The 18231-nt window shown below is 47.1% G+C and overlaps 1 protein-coding gene across 1 annotated transcript in view; it reads left to right on the top strand.

Annotated features, from left to right (window-relative positions):
- Positions 1-18231, top strand: part of Ankh (ANKH inorganic pyrophosphate transport regulator) — a 136327-nt gene that overhangs the window by 83025 nt on the left and 35071 nt on the right. Inside the window, exons 3-8 of the mRNA XM_076857454.2 lie at positions 1084-1202; positions 4325-4408; positions 9920-10090; positions 11797-11931; positions 13937-14029; positions 17618-17713. Coding sequence (XP_076713569.1) covers positions 1084-1202; positions 4325-4408; positions 9920-10090; positions 11797-11931; positions 13937-14029; positions 17618-17713 — 698 coding nt within the window. The remainder of the gene's footprint in view (positions 1-1083; positions 1203-4324; positions 4409-9919; positions 10091-11796; positions 11932-13936; positions 14030-17617; positions 17714-18231) is intronic.

Here is an 18231-nt window from a genome sequence, read left to right on the forward strand (position 1 = left end):
TTTCAGCATCCTGGATAGCATCCCATGACCTCACTTACTCTAGAATTCCTGTAATTCAAGACTAATCCTGATAAAGATTAGAGCTTTACTTCACTTTGCCAATTAAGGTGGTAATAAGTTGCCCTATAAACGTTGAGATGTGGGAGGATTCTTATTTCACAGAAAGTAAGACTCTGCCCTCTAGCTCTACCTGATTTCAAGGGCACATTCATATCCATAGTTATGACAGAAACAGCAGGAACACTTAGTGTTGCAGCCCTTATAAAACATGGAAAAGCATATAGATTAGTATTTTCGTGTCCAGCCTTGGCTATATCAGTGGGGTTGAAAATAGCTCCGTGTTTCATTAAACCTTTGCTAATTAGGATGCTGAGCTAATGCAGTGGGATGACCAGTGCCTTTCTCCCTTTCTCTCTTGGGCATATATACATTCATCCAGCCCACATGTTCCAGTCTCACACTGTGACAAATCTTAACACAGGAGAGACTTCCAAAACACCTCTTGCACGTCATTTTCCACCATGCAAGACTTTGCCACCAGAGTTGCCACCCTCCTGCCAAGAAACAAAATAGAAGGACTGACAAGTGTGAAAAGCTTGCTTTAGAACTTGTATTGAAAAGGCATGTTAGCTTCTGGAAACTTCCTCTGTTAATACCTAATATGTGTAAGCATTTAACTGCAGATCAGTTCATCATTCATCCTTTTAAAATATCAAAATAATACAAATGTGCAACAGTAGGAGATTGAAGAAAATCAGTTCATGGAGAGGAATTCAGTGAGTTAGAATGCAGAAGCATATCACGGAAAGGTGGTCCTGGTTTTCAAAAGAGCATATGTAGTATGCGCCCATTGTTACATTAAAGCACACACTTACTCCACACAGCCGTAAAAGAACTGCTAATACTGCTATGAACATGGTTGTACAAATACCTCTTTGAGTCCCTACATCCAATTCTTTTGGATATATAATCAGAAATAGAATTGATCATCTGGAATTTTTTGACTTTTTAGTGCTACAGATTGACCCAGTAAATAAAGCCCAGAATATTAAATATTCTCATATGTCTTTTGACCCTTTGCAGCTTATAGCGATTTAGGCTACTACATCATCAACAAACTGCACCATGTGGATGAGTCGGTGGGGAGTAAAACCAGAAGGGCCTTCCTGTATCTCGCTGCCTTCCCTTTTATGGATGCTATGGTAAGTAGGGGACTATTCGCCTTTCTCTTTTAAATGACAAAATATGCATAGCATGAAATGGGCCATTTTAACTGTTATGTGTAGAGCTCAGTGGCATGAAGAACAGTCATGTTTTTAGACAATCTGTCTTGAGAGCTCTCTTCACTTTCCAAAACCAAAACTCTGTACCCATTAAACAATAATTATAGTTTCCCCAGAAACCACCAATCTACTTTCTGCCTCCATGAATTTGACAATTTTAGATACCTCATATGAGTGAAATCACAGTATTTTTTCTTCTGTGACTGGTTTATTTCACTATGTTCATCCATGTTGTAGTGTATGTCAGAATTTCCTTCCTTAGGATTGAATAATACTTCATTCTTTGGGTTTGGCACATTTTGCATTGCTTTTACATGTTTGTATTTGCTAATATGACTAATACTGCTGTGAACATGGTTGTACAAATACCTCTTTGAGTCCCTACATTCAATTCTTTAGGATATATAATTAGAAATAGAATTGATCATATGGTATTTTTTGAATTTTTAGTGCTACAGATTGACCCAGGGCCTTATGTGTGCTAATAAACACATGCACTACCACTAAACTACATCCCAATCTGATTTTTAATTTTTGAGGAAACATCATACTGATTTCCTTGACTTTTACACAGTCCATCTTCTTGATTTATTTTATGAGAATTTTATGTATTTGCCATAAGTTGTGCCAGGTGGAAAGAAAGCCCATTTGAAAATTTTGATTCAAAATATAAAGTTCTTTTCTGACATATTCAGATCAAGTCATCGGAATAGTTCACTGATAATTTACCACTTGTGTAGCCTACACTGCCAAAGTTGTAGAATAAGAATCTCCTGAACACACCAATAAGATTTCCTTACTTTGATACCAGCTCTACTATCTTAGCTAAGGACTGTTCTTGTCTCTAAATCATCATGACGCCCAGAACAGTACTGATTTTCTTTCCATCTGGTACAGATATAAAGAGACTTAGAGCACAAAAATTTACAGTGATGTCTGATGCTGGAAAATAAGCCCTTTCTTTGGGCTCTACTTTAAATTACTTTTTATTGTCCCCTACCTCAAGTTGCACATGCGTTAGACACAGGAGTAGATGGACCTCTGTGTAGAGGTAAGGCCACAGTCCCAAGCCCTGGAGCAGGAAGATGGGTAAAATGCACCTGCTGAAAGGTCTTCAGAAGTCTTAAGTGGTTTGTGGTCAATTATTGCATGGCCTCAGTGGCTCCGAGGGCTGTCTTCTGGTCTGCAAGGAAACCTTAAATATTAAACCAGTTGTCACATGAAGGTCTGGTCCTCAGTTGTGGGGATGTCACTGTAGGTGAGAGAACTGGGCCATCTGAATCCGTGCACCTGTACTTTCTTCTTACTTGTTGCCAAGTATGTTTTCCCTGGGAGATGATGCAGGAGTACATGTGTGTGGTGGGTACCCTCTCTGCAGCCCATCCCCACTTCCAGGAAGCGCAGGGCTTTCAGTCACTTCATTAGAGAACGGAATGAAGTGACCTTCTTCACATTTCTGAAAGAGTTAAGGCCTGACCCCCGGATGAGGCCACCGTGCCACTGTAATGTCTGTGCTCCTTCTGAGCTGGAAGTGGGAACCTAACCACGGAGAACTGTAATTATACAGTGAATTCCAGGAACTGGAGACTGTTAGCAAAAGCGACTCATGGACTCTTAAAATACCCTGTCTTCCACTGTCCTTCAGTTCTATTTATTTGCCATGAGAAATAGTTTCAAAAACTTAGTACAAGTGGAGCATACCTAATCCAAAAATCCAAATCCTAAATGCTCCAAACACCAAAATTTCTTGAGCACCAATGTGACAACCCGTCTGGATTATTCTATAACCAATCTCAGGTGAAACTATGTTTCATGCACAATTTTTTTAAATGTTGTATAAAACTACTTTTAGGCTATGTATATAAGGTATGTATAAATGAATTTCATGTTCAGACTTAGGTTTGAACCTCAAGATACCTCATTATAATATATGATCATATTCCAAAATCTAAAAAAGTTCAAAATCAGAAGTATTTCGAGTCTTAAGCATTTTAGTGAGGGATGGTCTATGTGCATAGCACCAGAACATTGTTGATTGCTAACTTTTCTTCCATGTTTTAAGTCCTCCCACTAAGACCTTATTATAACAGTAAGAGAACTGCTAATAAAACCTTAAATAATGAGCATTTATAATGAGCAGGTCATTTCTGTCCTCTCCCACCTACACACACATCCATACCCAGTAGTGGGTTGGAGAGAGAATATTTGGAAGCCATGAAGCTTTGTTATCCAGATGGCTTTCAACAACGGACAGCCCACAGGTGATGGTTGTGAATGTTATCTGTGGTTGTATTTCTTTTAACATTTGGCATCCTGAGTCTCTGAGCTGAGACATAGACATAACAGCTGCTATAGGAAGTCTGGACACAGACCTGGGGAATAGAGCATACTTGTCTGATTGTGTCCATCTCAGATGAAATTTTATTTCTAAACCAGTCCAAAGGTAAGAAGGAAAATCAGTCCGTAAACAGATCCCATCGAGAGCATCCGGCCTTCTCCAACCCAGCTGTCCAGGCTCTGGGTTGCCTGCCGTGGTACTTCTTTCCATCTTAACTTCCCTTGAAGGCACAAAAGGTCATATCAGGTCCTGCCCAAACCCGAAGACAGTAAAACAGTAGAACCCGAATCAGCTAGTGAGAACCGTCACGACTGTGATCCGCAGAACCAAGTCAGTGCCCTGGTTGTAACTTGCACCCCTGGAAGGAGGGATGCTTCTGAGATTCATCCTGCTCCACGGGTGACTGGGTTTCCTCTGCTCTTGCTATCTGATCATATTCCAAAATCTGCCAGGCACCCAAACAGAATGACCACACTAGTCTGCATATACTTAAATGTACTCACTCTTCCACTTAAAAAAATCTAACATGGATTTAGCCACCAGACCCAGTGACAGTAATTTCACCAACTAAACATTTATCATACCTGTGCTGCTAAGACATTGGAATGTGTAAAATATATTTCAGGAATACCCAGTAAATCATAATGAGAAACAATATCATCCCAACAGTGTATCTCATGGCAATTTTTTTTCTTTCTGGCAGGCATGGACCCATGCTGGCATTCTCTTAAAACACAAATACAGTTTCCTGGTGGGATGTGCCTCAATCTCAGATGTCATAGCTCAGGTAACTGTGGTCTTTGTGTCAATTGGAGGTCCTCAGGGTCACCTGGTGAATGACCCACTGAATGTGATAGAACTGACAACCGATGCCATATTTATGTTGGGGCACAGGGCTGGGGGCGTGGCTCAGTGGTAGAGCACTTGTCTAGCATGCACAAGGCCCTAGGTTCCATCCCCAGTGCTTCGGCCTATGGGAGGGGGTGCCTTCTGCACTACTCTGCAGCACTGGTTCATCAAATATGGACTTCAACAAAGGATAAATGACTAAGAAAAGGAAACCTCCTGTGCACTGCGGGCACTCTACCACTGCACTACATGCTGAGTCCTTTCCATTTTTATCTTGAGATAGGGCCTTGCTGGGTTGCCGAGGCTGATCTTGAACTTGTGATCCCCCTGCCTTGGCACCACATTCCAGCTCTTGACCATTATTTACAAAGAAAGTGTGCGTGTAAAAGACTTCAGAGTCACACCTGGTACACTGAACAGTAATCACAGTGTTGTTGTGCACTTGGCCGGGTGCCCTCGGCATGGTTTAGCCATACACAGCCTGTCACTCAGTTCAAAAGTGAGCACTTAGAGATTATTCTTTTCTGGGGATGGGGTAGCAGGGATTAAACTCAGGGGTACTCAACCACTGAGCCACATTCCCAGCCCTATTTTGTATTTTATTAGAAACAGGGTCTAACTAGGTTGTTTAGTGCCTTTCCATTGCAGAGGCTGGCTTTGAACTCATGATCCTCCTGCCTCGTCCTCCCCGTGCCCAGCTGGGAATTATTCTTAAATGGCATTTCTTATGCAGGTTTCCAGGGAGAGCTGCCATTCACGCATTATTTTCCCACATTTAAAAAGAACCAGGGGATGGCCCCACTCTCTTCCTGAGTGTTTGAGTAGGCTGCTCCTCACCTTCTGCTGGATCCACATCTAACGGCCACACCCATTCCTGATTTTCTCCTCTTCCCTTCTTCTTCCACTGAGAATGCCACACAAAAAACTTCAATAGAAAATTAGATTTAATTACTCTGATTTATCAATTAGGCTAAGTTCCTACAATCAGGGACTTGGTGGAATGATTGTTTCATGGAGGAGGTTAGACCATGATCTCTAAGCGCCCTTCCAAATTCTCATTCTAGGAACATCCCCACGCATTGCCCCTTTCATGCTCCCTCATCTCTAAACCACCTCTTTGAAATAATCTGTTGAGCTGTTAGATTGACCTCCCTAAAGACCAAGAATTAAACTTCCAAATCAATTGCATTTCCTCCGTGGATCATTATTAAAGCAATTTGAATACGTTCCTGCTAAGGCTGTGCGCGCGCCTGGACACAGCTGGGGTGGCGCTTTGATATGTGCTGCTGGGTGTTCTGGTGGGGCTCTTCGAGTTCCCTCCCACTCTTGCCTTCAGCATCCGCTGAGAGACAGCTGCTTTGTTCACTCCTTAATCGAAGCGAAGGAAGCTCCTCCCGTTTCACATGTCGGCCTCAGCAAGCCATGAGCATCTGTACAGGTGCATTATTATAAAGATAAGAAAGAAAACAGAAGAAAGCGTGTAACTTTGCCAAAGATAAATACAGTGGGCATCCAAGGGCAGAAGAAAAAGCGTAGTCGTGAAGGCGCCTTTGCCAGTACGCCCACAGCTGTTCCCCTGCTGGTTTCAGACCTGATCTTGGCCTCTGCCTGGGGAGTAAACAGATCTGGTTCAAAGCAGCAAGGGACTTGGGTGCAGATGCCATCTGGCCTCGGGCGGTTCCTGGTGGAGTGGTTTATTTTAAACCTCGCAGTTTGGGTTCCTACCACAACTTGGTTGGGGGAATAAACTCCATTTTTGTTCCTAAGTCTCCCTCTCGCCTTGCCAAGCTTCATCTCTCTCATTACCTGAAAGCCTCTGGTAGTTCCTAATTTGGTCATAGGTAAATAGATCCTATGCAGCACTGGCATAGTGAGCAACTGCCAATGATAAAATGAAATTTGTTAATATGCTTTGAATTTCAGTGGCAACTCTCTTTAAAAAAAAATAATAATAATAACAACTTTCCTAAGCTAATTGATTTCACACACTAATACAAAAAAAGCTCTTGGTTTGGTTCAAATATGTGATCACTTTTGGGGTCACCATTGTTGTAATATGGTTCCAGTTGTTAGGCTGAATATTGCCAAGGGGTTTATGAGAAATGTCCTCTGCCTTCTATGCTGTCATCTGCCCTTGCCCTGAGGTCAGCAAGACCCCTGATGATCAGATCAGACTCTCCCTGCATTATTTTAAAGTCTCTTTGCTACTCGTTTGTCTCTCTGTATCTTCTGACAAAATCCCAGCCCTGATTGGAACCCGTGTTGTGGACCCTCCTTCGCCTGCCCCAGGAAGCACATGCTTCTTCAGAAACTTGCCCAGTGCCTGGAGGACCCCATCACAAGTGCCAGACCTCCTCACCCCCTCCGCTGTGTCCTAGGGACTGTTTCAGAGGGTCTCCACCTGCTGCTCACTTCCAGCCATGACCTCCATCCTGCTTCACGGAGAAGCACTTGAACCTAATTCAAGCCCACTGTGGTGCAGGTGTGATGTGTCCCCCAGAGGTTCCTGTGTTGGAAGCCTGGCCCTCAGTGTGGCAGTAGGCTTCGTGGGCTTAGGTCATTGGGGGAGTGCCCTCAGAAGGGATTGTGGGGATCCAGTGCCTGGTTTCCTGCTTTCAAGCTGAGATCATTTCCCCATGTTCCCTTGGTTGCCACCAGCCATGATAGGATACAGCCAAGAAGGCTTGTGTCCCTGCTGGAGCCCACACCATGGTGTCTGGACTTTCAGCCTCCAGAACTGTGAGCTAAGTAAACCTCTTTATTCTTTAATACGTATAAAGTTAGCCTGCCTCAGGTATTTTAGAGAATACCAGGAGGCTGTTTTTTTAAGGTATGTTAGAACAACAAAAACAGACTGATACTGTGCCCTAAGTCAATAATATTTGTCATATGCATATTGCCCCCCTATTAAATATCTGCATCCTCTCCCTCTCCTCAGAGCCCTAAGCAAGGCTATCCAAAAGCCTCTGTGGCATTTCTACTCAGTTCCTTCAATGATGCCTTCAGCCTGAATTAAAGATCTTCTGTGTGAAGTGTTTGGTGGAGTAAATCTGTGGCATTACCATCTGGTCAGAAACCCAGGAGCCACTCTTGAAAGGTGTTCCCTTAGCACCAGGACTGAGATGTGAACCCTAGAGCTTTCTTAGAGTGCGACCTCTGCTGCTCTGCCTGGTCTGAGGGGTCACCCTTGCCAGCTGAGTGCTGAGAAGCTTCCCCACTCATCTCTGACCTACTCCCTCCACTCTTCCCCCCAGGGCCATAGTGGTCTTTTCCCAGTGAAATTCTGACTGTCTCACCACCTGCTTAAAAAATAGCCTCCTGGTAGTCTTGTGAGTACTGCATGCTGTCTGATTGTGCCTCTGGAGCTGTGGCCTCCTGGTGTTCTTGATAAAAATCCCAACCCTGATCTTGGCCTACAGAGGGTCTGAAGATTGACAGGCTGGTGGCCTCTGCAGCCCCGTACTCTCCTCTCCCCACTTGCTCTCTGTTCTGCAATCAACCAATCATAGCTCCTCCTTGCAGGGCCTGGCCATGGATGAGCCCTCTCCCAGGGGTCTTTGCGGGTCTGCTCCTTCTGCCCAGGAGAGTGCTCTGCCTCGTTGCCCCACCTCCCTCCCACCCTGAGCCCTGCTCACTCCTGGCCTGACCGCTCCCAGCAGAGATGCCCTCCTCCTCTGCTGCTCCACACTCTGTCCTTCTCCACCCATCTGCCTCACTTGGGCTGGCAGGGAACACTCACTGATCTGTGTCTGCCTCCTCCCTTAGATTGTCGGCCCCAGAACAGATTCTGGGGCCGTCTATTATCACTGAATCCCAGCACCTGGCACTGGGCCAGCGGATGCCAGCTCTCACTGGGAAAATGCTCTCCACTGAAACCGTTGGTTCCCTCAGAAAATAATCTGACATGTTTCTGATGGCTCTCTCAGGTTCAGAATTGTAATTCCAGGTTGAAATGCAAAGGGTACGCATGATATTTTGAGGTGATAAATGATACATTCTGCCTTGAAGATGTCAGTTCTGTGGCAAATGCTGGGCCACAGGGCATCAGTCTATTAGAAACCTGGGGGAGGCTGGCGGCATCTTCACCTTGGTCTTGGGAGCTCCGCTGGCTTAGTCATGCACTGGTCCCCTCTGCACTTGGGGACGCTGTCGGGTCCTCGGCACACTTCCTCCTTGGCCGTGTCTTCCCTTTCCCTCTCTTCCAGGTCCTTCTCCCTGGCCCTGCTTGCTCTGCGGGCTTCTGTCTTGCAGAGCCGTCCTGACAGCCCGGGAGTTTCCTGGACTGGGCAGAGGAGGTGTTGATCTTCACGAATTCGTTTTTCACAGTTTTCAGCCGCTAAACATTCCCATCGTGGTTTAGGCTGTGGGTTTTGCAGAATGTGAAGCTTGCTGTGGACATACTCACCCTGAATCTGCATGTGAGGGCACCTTAGGGGATTTCGATCAGATAAATCCTCGGGTCTTGTGTCCACACCACAAAGCTCCAGTCTCCTGCCTCACCCGTGCATCCCAGCAAGGTGTCCTTCCACTGCAGTGGTCCACTTGGAAGCAGCAATCACGGGGAGAGTCCTGGGCATCCTGTTTCCATCAGTGTCACTGTGTCCCTGGCACAGTGTGAGGGCTGCCTGGATGTGTGTCCACTCACATGGCCTATGCTCCCGGCAGCCTGGTTATGTCCACATGGCACCTCTGTGCTCTGGGCTACCCTGAGGACTCAGTGACAAGGTCAGCCTCACTGTGCTTCAGAATGACAGCCTGGGCACACATGTCTGTCTGTGCTGAGAGCAAACCACTCTGGCATCTAAGACTTTGATTTCGTTCAGAGGAGATCTCTCCATTGCTGCTGCTCTGAGCTCCCTGCGGCAGAGGGAATCAAGGTCTTGATATTACAGATCCTGGCCTGGCTGCAGATAATTTCCCAACCCATGGATACTTGGCCATTGGAGTTGTTGGTCAGGAATAAGCCTCCTGCCCAATTACCTACTTTTTTACTCAGTATGCTTCCAGAACCTTCTGAGCATGGGTCCCAGGTGGTCTCTGGGCAGAGGCTGGACTGATTCTCTGATTTCTGCAGGATGGGGAGGTTAATAAGTTATCAGATTTGCTTTGGAGACTGTACCATCAACAGAGATTGGTGCTTTATTATGATTTTAAGCTCTTGCAGCTCTGGTAATTTCAGCCTCTTCCACTTACAGAAGTAAGTTAGTACTTTAAGTTTTAATTTAGGTGTTTTTATAGTAATTCCTGGGAGTGCATCTATCAAAACCAGGGTGAGTTCCTCCAGTGAACCCCGATACCTTCATGGGAGTCGTAGGAGAGACATGTGGAGCCACAGCTCACGTTTCTGCCCTCTCCATCAAAATCAAGGTCCTCACTGGGGAGGGTGGGCCTGCACCCTGCCGCCCGCCTCCCTGTCCTCCCGCTGACCGCCCCTCCTCCTCTCTTGCAGGTCGTTTTCGTAGCCATTTTGCTTCACAGCCACCTGGAATGCCGGGAGCCCCTGCTCATCCCCATCCTCTCCCTGTACATGGGCGCGCTTGTGCGCTGCACCACCCTGTGCCTGGGCTACTACAAGAATATCCACGACATCATCCCTGACCGAAGCGGACCAGAGCTGGGGGTAGGTCTCTGCAGCGGAGTGGAAGCTTGCATTTCACACCTGTGCACGACAAGCACTCGGTGCCACGAGCTCCTCCTCATGATGTTGTTCCCAGAGGCCTGGTGCCGGGTGTCCTCAAGGGAAAGGTGGTGAATAAACTCTAGGGGTGGAAGGGATCTCAGAGGTCACTGTCCAGCCTCCCCATGGCCCCGGGAGGAGACCAAGACATAGCACACGGTGTCAGGCCATGGATGGGTACCACACTTGTGCCTCCTTTTCTCTCTATGGTAAATTATTCTGCAGTCAAGAAAGCTTTAGGACCCTGGCAGCTCTGAGTCCGCATTTTATGATTTCTAGTTGCGTAGCAGGCATCTGGACTGTGTTCATGATTTCTGTAGCCAGTGCCAGTCTCTTATTCATGAACCTACTTCCTAGAGACCAAACAGAGTCTTTGGTACCTTGGGGTGACAGAAACGTTGAGATACGGTCTCTACTTTCGAGCAGCTTTGTAGCCCACATGGCAGGTAACACCAACACAGAAGCAGGCATTGGGCGTGAGCCCCCGACAGCACATGAACTTTAATGAGAATGTGAGAGCTTCCAACACCAGGGAAGGGGCCTGGGATTGGTCTAAGGAGCCTCCTCCTCAGAGTCTGATTTGCCTTGGAAGTTGAATAAGAAACAAGCAAGTGTAAGATACAGATCCTCTCCCAGTGGCCATTCTGTTCATCCCAACAGAACAGCATCTGATTTATTTAATGCTAAGAGTTCCACCCACAGGTGTTAGGCATTGTCGGGTTTGTTTCCATTTAGCTGTAAGGCAGATCAGAATGCTCATGTGTAGCCCTGAATATATCACCACACTCCACCACCTGCCCCCCCTTGACCACACATCACTTTTGTCATGTCAAAACAGTAATCATGTTGACCACTTACCTCTACCTGAGGTCAGACCATCAGTGGAATCCTCCCTACTTATTCCCACCCTGGGCCAACCACATCAAATTGGTCTTTACAGTAACAATCCATCTCTTAACATCCAGCCACCAGCAAAGGGAAATAAATCAAAGTGGCTGAGATGGTTGGGTGATGTAACTCTTACCCTTTCAAAGAATCAAAACCAAAATTGCATGATGAAAGCAAGGCTTTGCCAACAGCACACACCTTGGCTGCAGAGGTCTCAGCAAATCCCTTTTCTTTCTTTTACTTTGCTTATCCTTCTGAGTAGTTTATGTACCTTCTGTGAAAGCTTTGAGAGTAAGAACCCTGTAGTCAATTCTCAGAGTGCAGAAATAATTAGGCATATTGATATATGTTGAGTGATTCCAAAATAGATCATAATAATTTTCTATTTCTAAGAGCAGCCTCCTCCTGACATGTTCTAGCCGGTCAGTGTGGTGATACAAACAAAGACTAATTTCAAACCTGTTTCTCAGGCCGTAGGCCTGGGTTATACCTTGGCTAGGGATTCCCTAGATGGAACCTGTCAAGCTTTGGTGCCTGTGTTGATCTCACCTTGGCTTGCCAACTGTCTGAAGTTATTTCTAATAACTATATGTTTTATTTTAATTCAACCTGGCTTATCCTGAGAGGCATTTCCTTATATTACTGTTAATTACAGTGAATTGACTCATGATTGGCATAAAAAGGAAAAGCTCCCATTCTAAGTTGTTTTTCCTGTTCTACTTCTAGAGCTTAACAGACTTCAATTCCATTTCTTAATGCAGGGAGATGCGACAATAAGAAAGATGCTGAGCTTCTGGTGGCCTTTGGCTCTGATTTTGGCCACACAGAGAATCAGTAGGCCCATCGTCAATCTCTTTGTTTCCCGGGACCTTGGTGGCAGTTCTGCAGCTACAGAGGTAGGCACGTGGCTGGGGGTGGGGGGCCGGAAATGACAAATGCCTTGTTTTGGGGAAACGAGAATTAAAACTTATTTCCAGTTCCTCTCGAGAGCTCTAAAGGTTCTACAGTATTTAATTATGGAAGCCATGCGGGAAGGCCATGAGGAGCTCATTCTTGTGACTAATGGACATGTAATTTTAAATTCTTATAATTATGGAAGAAAACATCTGCTTCATCCTCATTTCCCAGAACGGAAAGGTGAAGGGACGGGAGTAGCTAGAAGCTGGGCTGGTGTTAGAAATAGGTCTTCCGCCCCCCCCCCCCCACAGTGGCCTTTCCATTCCTCCATGGCGGTGGCCCGTGGCCTCTTCCCTGTAGTTGCGGGAATGATGGCATCTGTCAGGTGGTAGCCGAAGGGACAGGACCTCCACTTTGACCCTGCCTACCCTCACCTGCACGTCACCTCCTGCAACACACAGCACCCACCCATCAGGTGCTCCCTGGCAGTCTGCCTTCCTCAAATGAGGATCTCCTGTATTTACTCACTCACAACTCAAGAAGTTTATCTGGAAACTGGCAGCTTCTCCAAAGAAAGAGTTGACTCATTTTTTCCCTCTTTCAAGCTGGGTATGAACAAATAGAATGACTTCACTTGCTTCCTCCTCCGCGGCCTTCTGGAGAATTAATTCCATCTCTGGCACCGCTGATCCTCGAGGAAGGCTGGTGGCCACTCATTAGGGCCTCCTGTTTATGTGAGTGGCTTTTGCAGGAGCCCGGAGCCCTGGCCTGCCCTGCCAGCAGGGCTCCAGCCTGGAGCACCCTGCCAGTTTCCATGTCTTGGAAGCTGTTCACATTGGCCGGCAGGGAGAAGCCCGTAAATCAAAAGCAGAACGCTTTCCCTCCCCTCGGTTTGCTCCTGGACTTTGTTTTCTGAGTCATGGATGTCCTCTTGGGTGGCTTCTGTCACAGGAGCTTTTTTACTTGAATGCTTCAAGTTTTCCAGTAAAAAGTATGAGACCCCCATGACCTGTGTGCGGGAACCCCATTGTCTCCTTAAAACAAAGAAACAAACATAAATAGCAAATTCTGTATGAGAGCCACTTGAAAATTGCTGGCAGTGGCATGGTGTCTACTTATGTGGCAGGCATCTGTGTGCACTTCACCACTCCGCCAACCCGGTGAGATGGGTGTTAATGTTCTCACTGTTCTGCTGGAGGAACAGAGAGGGACTCCCTGGAGGGCTCATGTCACACAGCTGGTGAGCCGGGGTGAAGGCTGGTGAGGCGCACCTCTTCACGGCGCTGTGCTGTTCCCCACGCCTCGCCAGGCCACGCCACCCCTCACCGCAGCTCCTGGCACGCAGGGCACTGCTGCTCTGTCCGTTAGGAAAGCACAGGCTTCTTCCTCCCAGTGAGTGAGAGTCGAGCTCTGCCAGATGGCGCTTTAGGTGCCATGTTCTAGTTTTTCTTCTTTTCAGTCACATAAGAAAAGAAACTTTCATTTTTTTTGTGGAATTACTTCGATTGCTCTTCCTATATGAACATTTATTAAATTTTACTAAATTAAAATTTTAAACTGGTCCGTGCTGGCCGAGTAGCCTGGAGTGAGCTGAGATGGAAAGTAGCTCAAAACTGCATGCGTGGTGTCAGTCCCCCGAAGGACAGAATGGGGGTGGGGAGGTGGGTGCTGAGCAGACTCTCCAGAGTGCGGCGAGGGCTCCCAATTTCACATTGAGTCTCGAGAATTGGCCTAGGCTAGAGAGAATTTGTTTGGGCCTAAGGGGAGGAACCCTGACTGAAATCGTGGCTTCTCAAGCTAGTGCTCCAAGCCTGTTTCTCACTGGATTTGTGTAGGGTCACTTCCTCTGGGGTCACCTCTGCTCCTTTCGGGGCTGTCCTGTGGCTGGCGGATGCTGGTCACCCAGTGTGGAGGGATCTGCTCCTGGCCCTGTCACATGGCGCTGCAGCTCCTAGAGAGCTTTGTGGACACCCACGCTAATGCTGCCCCCTCTTCCTCCTGTAGGCAGTGGCAATTTTGACAGCGACATACCCTGTGGGTCACATGCCGTATGGTTGGTTGACGGAGATCCGTGCTGTCTATCCTGCTTTTGACAAGGTGAGGCCTGTGGGGCATGGTGTCAGAAGCAGGCTTTTAACATAACCGTTTGATAGACAGGGATCTCAGAGGAGGAGCACTGCTTTTTCTCAACCCCACGTTCCTTTGTAGGGTTCACTCAGTATTGGGGACTGAAGGTAACTGTGGGGTATTTCCCTGTGAAAATAGCAGGGCACATTATGCTTACATTGATGCTCTTTCAAATTGATATTCCTATGGCCACTTTCAGGTTATTCCTATTGAGAAATTATTTGTTTGCAAAAGGGAAAACAAACTCTCAAAAAAAGTTAACATGTTATATTTTGTTTCTGTGGTTTGTTTCTTTAAATTAGTACCTTGCTGACCTCATACTAGGTGGCTAAGGTGCAGACATGAGGCTGGGACTCTAAGCTCATAGGCAGATGGCTGTCTCTCTGTGGCTGGGGTGCATGTGACGCACACTGCCTGGACAGCAAGACTTGTGTCCAGTTTGGTTCTGATGCAACACACTTACTCCTGCTGAAAACCTCTGTGGCAGCAGCCCTGTCCTTCCCCAGCTGCTGGCCCCACCACAGGAAGCACCTGACCCTTCTGACCTGTTGTCAGAACCCTCCTGCTTGTCATTCAGTAAATATCTGTTTCCTGACATCTACATTATTTGGATCTCTAGGCCTTTCCAAATGGCCAGTCAAACATACTGAAAATAACATGCAATGTTTTAAAAGGAAAAGTGAAAAGAAGCAAAGTAGCCTGCCACTTGTACCGGCCATTGATAATCCTTGTTTTGTCTTTAATTTCCATAGTCCTAGCTCAGAGCCATTGCTAATTCCTTCTTATCTTAGCCCAACATCAGCTCTGTGAAGTGAGGAAAGCCCTTGACCCGGGTCTGCTGCAGGCCAGCCCTGGGCGTTTGGAGCTCTGAGTCTGGCTAACACTGGAGCCTCTCCTTCCTGCCCTCACCACCTTCACCCCGATCCTGTGGGCACAAGAGCCCCGGGAAGCCACACAAGCAAGGCCAGTCTCTAAAATGCCCCCCTGAAATGGTACATGAGCTTCTTAGAGGGACCAAGACAGGTAGAGTGGGGGCCTAGGGGAGATGCCACACTCTAGCCCCACCTTACAGAGCATCTCAGGGGATGAGGTGGAGATGGACCACTCACTGTCCATCCACCTCCTCTTCTGCGCCTACAGTCCACAGGCAGAATTCAGTCCGTGTTAGTCCATGCTTATGTGAATACACACATGAGCCCCTCTTCTCTCACCTCCTGCCCTTACGTCCCTCCATGTTGCGCAGCTCCCTGCAGGCTTCTGTGTTCCAGTCACCTTCTCTCTGTCCCTGTGTACCCACGCTTACCCACAAACACTAACTCGCCTCCATGCGGTGGGGATCCCACCAGGCAACCCAGCAGGAGCTAGCTGGGCCATCGGTGCAGGACTCTCCTGGTGTGGAACCTCCTCAGCAGTCTGTTAGAGCACCCACAACCTGCTGCAGACAGTCACATGGAGCATCCAGGTGCACAGCTGCTGCTGAGAAATGCTCTTGATTACTGCCCCCCTCGGAGGAGGCCTGAGTCACTTGCAGACAGGGAGGACGCTGTGTTGAGTGGGTTGGATCCAGTCTACGGATGGAAATTACTTTTTTCATTTCAAGGAACGGGCATATAGAGAAAAAACAAAATGGATGTAAGTCTTCTTGCCATTTTCAGTTCTTCCTCTGGAGAATAAGATTATGTACTGCAATTTGATGACATGGGCAGGTGCTGAAATGGCAGAGCCTCCTGCCAAGGAAAGTCCCATCTGAAACTGGTTTGGGGCCATCTTGAAATAATAAAGCTGAACAATATCACACTGTATGGCTTAGTAGGAGCATCCAAGGAAAACATTACTTTGTTCTTAATCACAGGGGTTAGGAACTGTAAAAATATCCCTTTAATGAGTGCACCTCTGGCCGGAAACTTGAGTTACTCAGAATCCCTTTAAAATCTCGCCCACTGTTTCCATGCATCCCAGTGAGGACACCAAGCCACTATTGGAGTGCCAACATCTTGGACCCTCTGGGTGGACTTCCCACATTTATTGCCTTGACTATTAAAGTCAAGAATAAGAGATTTGTGAGGTCAGATTAGGAAATTTAAATTTTCTCTGTTTAATTATCATCCATGAAAGAATATGCTCCTGAGCACATCAGGCCAACCAAATGAAATAACCATGCTAATTTAATGATGCATGTGAGTTCATTTCGGCCACATTTGCAGAAGTATTTGCTATTTTGCAAATAAAATATTTGCTCTTTCACCAATAAAAGTGCCCCTGCAGGAGCCCTCGCATATTGCCATCAGCACAGGCGGAGCGTGTGCTGTGAGGTTGCCTGGTTCCCTCAGTGTGGCCCCCTCTCACTCTACCACCAGGGCATCCCTCTTACAGACCCTGGGGTGGATGAGAGATCACCAGCATGGTGGGATGTGTACAGTCTGTTATTCAGAAAAGCAGACATGCTTTAGAGAGTGGAATTTTAAAGTGTACACTCACTGAGAGGTTTGCGCTGGTGCATCCACAAGGGGAAGGGAGATTACCTTAGCTTCCGCAGTGACAGGAATCAAAGGCATTTTCCACGAGGCTCCTATGCGTGTGTCTCATTAGGCAAGACATGGAGCCAGGTGTTGGAGATTGTTTTTGTTTGTCAGCTCTGGGACTAATTGGATGCGTAACGAGGCAGGGGATCTTTCTCTCTGTTGATTTTCCTGGCCACGGGGCCAGGTACTGGTTTGATGGGGTGAGGATCATGCTTGGCAGTGGGACGCCATGAGAGGACATCTGAGCCACTGCAGTTCTGGCTGGACCATTCAGTGCAGCAAATGCTCTTTGAGACCTTCTTCACTCAAAGAAGATGGTGCTAAGTACCTCAGAGCCACAGAGGGCAAGACGCAGAGTGCTTGACCTCAGAGGCAACACCGCCTCATGGGGACTGAACATATTCCAGGACAGGGTCCACCCTAAGAGAGCCCCATGGTCAGTAGTTCAGAAGGCAAGACCCACAGGATGGCCAGGAGGCCAAAGGTCAGAAAGGCTTTGGGGAGATGGGCTGTGAAGATGATGGCCTTGAAGAGAGGCGGTTTGAGAATCAGGAGGTAGATGAAGAAAAGCGCTGGTGTGCGGGGGAAGAGCAGGGAGCCCCATTTGGGATGCAGGAGGAGAAACAGCGGAAGTGAGTTTGGATCATGCTGAGCAGGGCCTTGAGTGCCCAAGGAATCTCAGTCCATTTGGTAGGAAGGAGAGGAACCCAGAATCACTGAGCAGGGCTGTGGCATTTAGAAAGGCATCGCTGGGCTGCAAGGGGCAGCTTAGAGCCACTCTGGACAGGTGAGGTGAGCAGCCCAGCACTACAGGAAAAGGACTGAATCAGTCCAGCATTTGCTCTGGTTAGTGTTGCACGAACATGACAGCTGTCTGGGAGACCCAGTGTGACAGCCATCTTCCACCCTGTCACTTGAAATTGGCACTTCAGGATCATCAAGGAGAACAGGATGCTCTTTGAGATCCCTGGGGGGTTGGGGGGGTCAGCCAAGGATAACCCTGGGCCCAGTCACCACTGCCGTTCTCTTTCCCCAGAATAACCCCAGCAATAAACTGGTGAGCACAAGCAACACGGTCACTGCCGCCCACATCAAGAAGTTCACGTTCGTCTGCATGGCCTTGTCTCTGACGGTAAGGGAAGACGGTGTGCGTACCCCCTTCTCCCCCCCCACCCTCTCTCTGTGTTTTGTAAAGAGGGAAATTGCCATTTTAAAGGAAGAAATCGTGTGTTCCATAATGGGATGCCGTGCTAACTCAATCAACACCCTCTTCAAAATGTTTTCTTCCCTAAATGTGAATGATGGTTATTCAGTGGAGGCCATCGAGTTCCGGCATTTCTCAGGGCTCTTAACTGATCAGGAAAGTCAGACTTTGCCTTTAATTTGAATAATGCTCTCGTCTTGTTAAACAATTTCCAGCCCAGTTTTTAAACATCCAAAATCAGCTTTATAACCATTTCCTGTCCCTTTCTCTAATTTAATTGGCATTTTTTTTCTATTTCTGTAGTAAAAGTTCCTTTCTTATTACATTATGCTGATGTAGCCATAATTTGCCTCTGTTTATTGAGCCCCTACTGGATCCTAAGCCCTGTCTGCTGAAGATAGAACTGTGAACAACTGTGGGTGACAGCCGACTGTACATCTGTGGGT

This window comes from Callospermophilus lateralis, chromosome 5 (assembly GCF_048772815.1).
Source record: "Callospermophilus lateralis isolate mCalLat2 chromosome 5, mCalLat2.hap1, whole genome shotgun sequence".
In the NCBI taxonomy this organism is placed as follows: Eukaryota; Metazoa; Chordata; class Mammalia; order Rodentia; family Sciuridae; genus Callospermophilus; species Callospermophilus lateralis.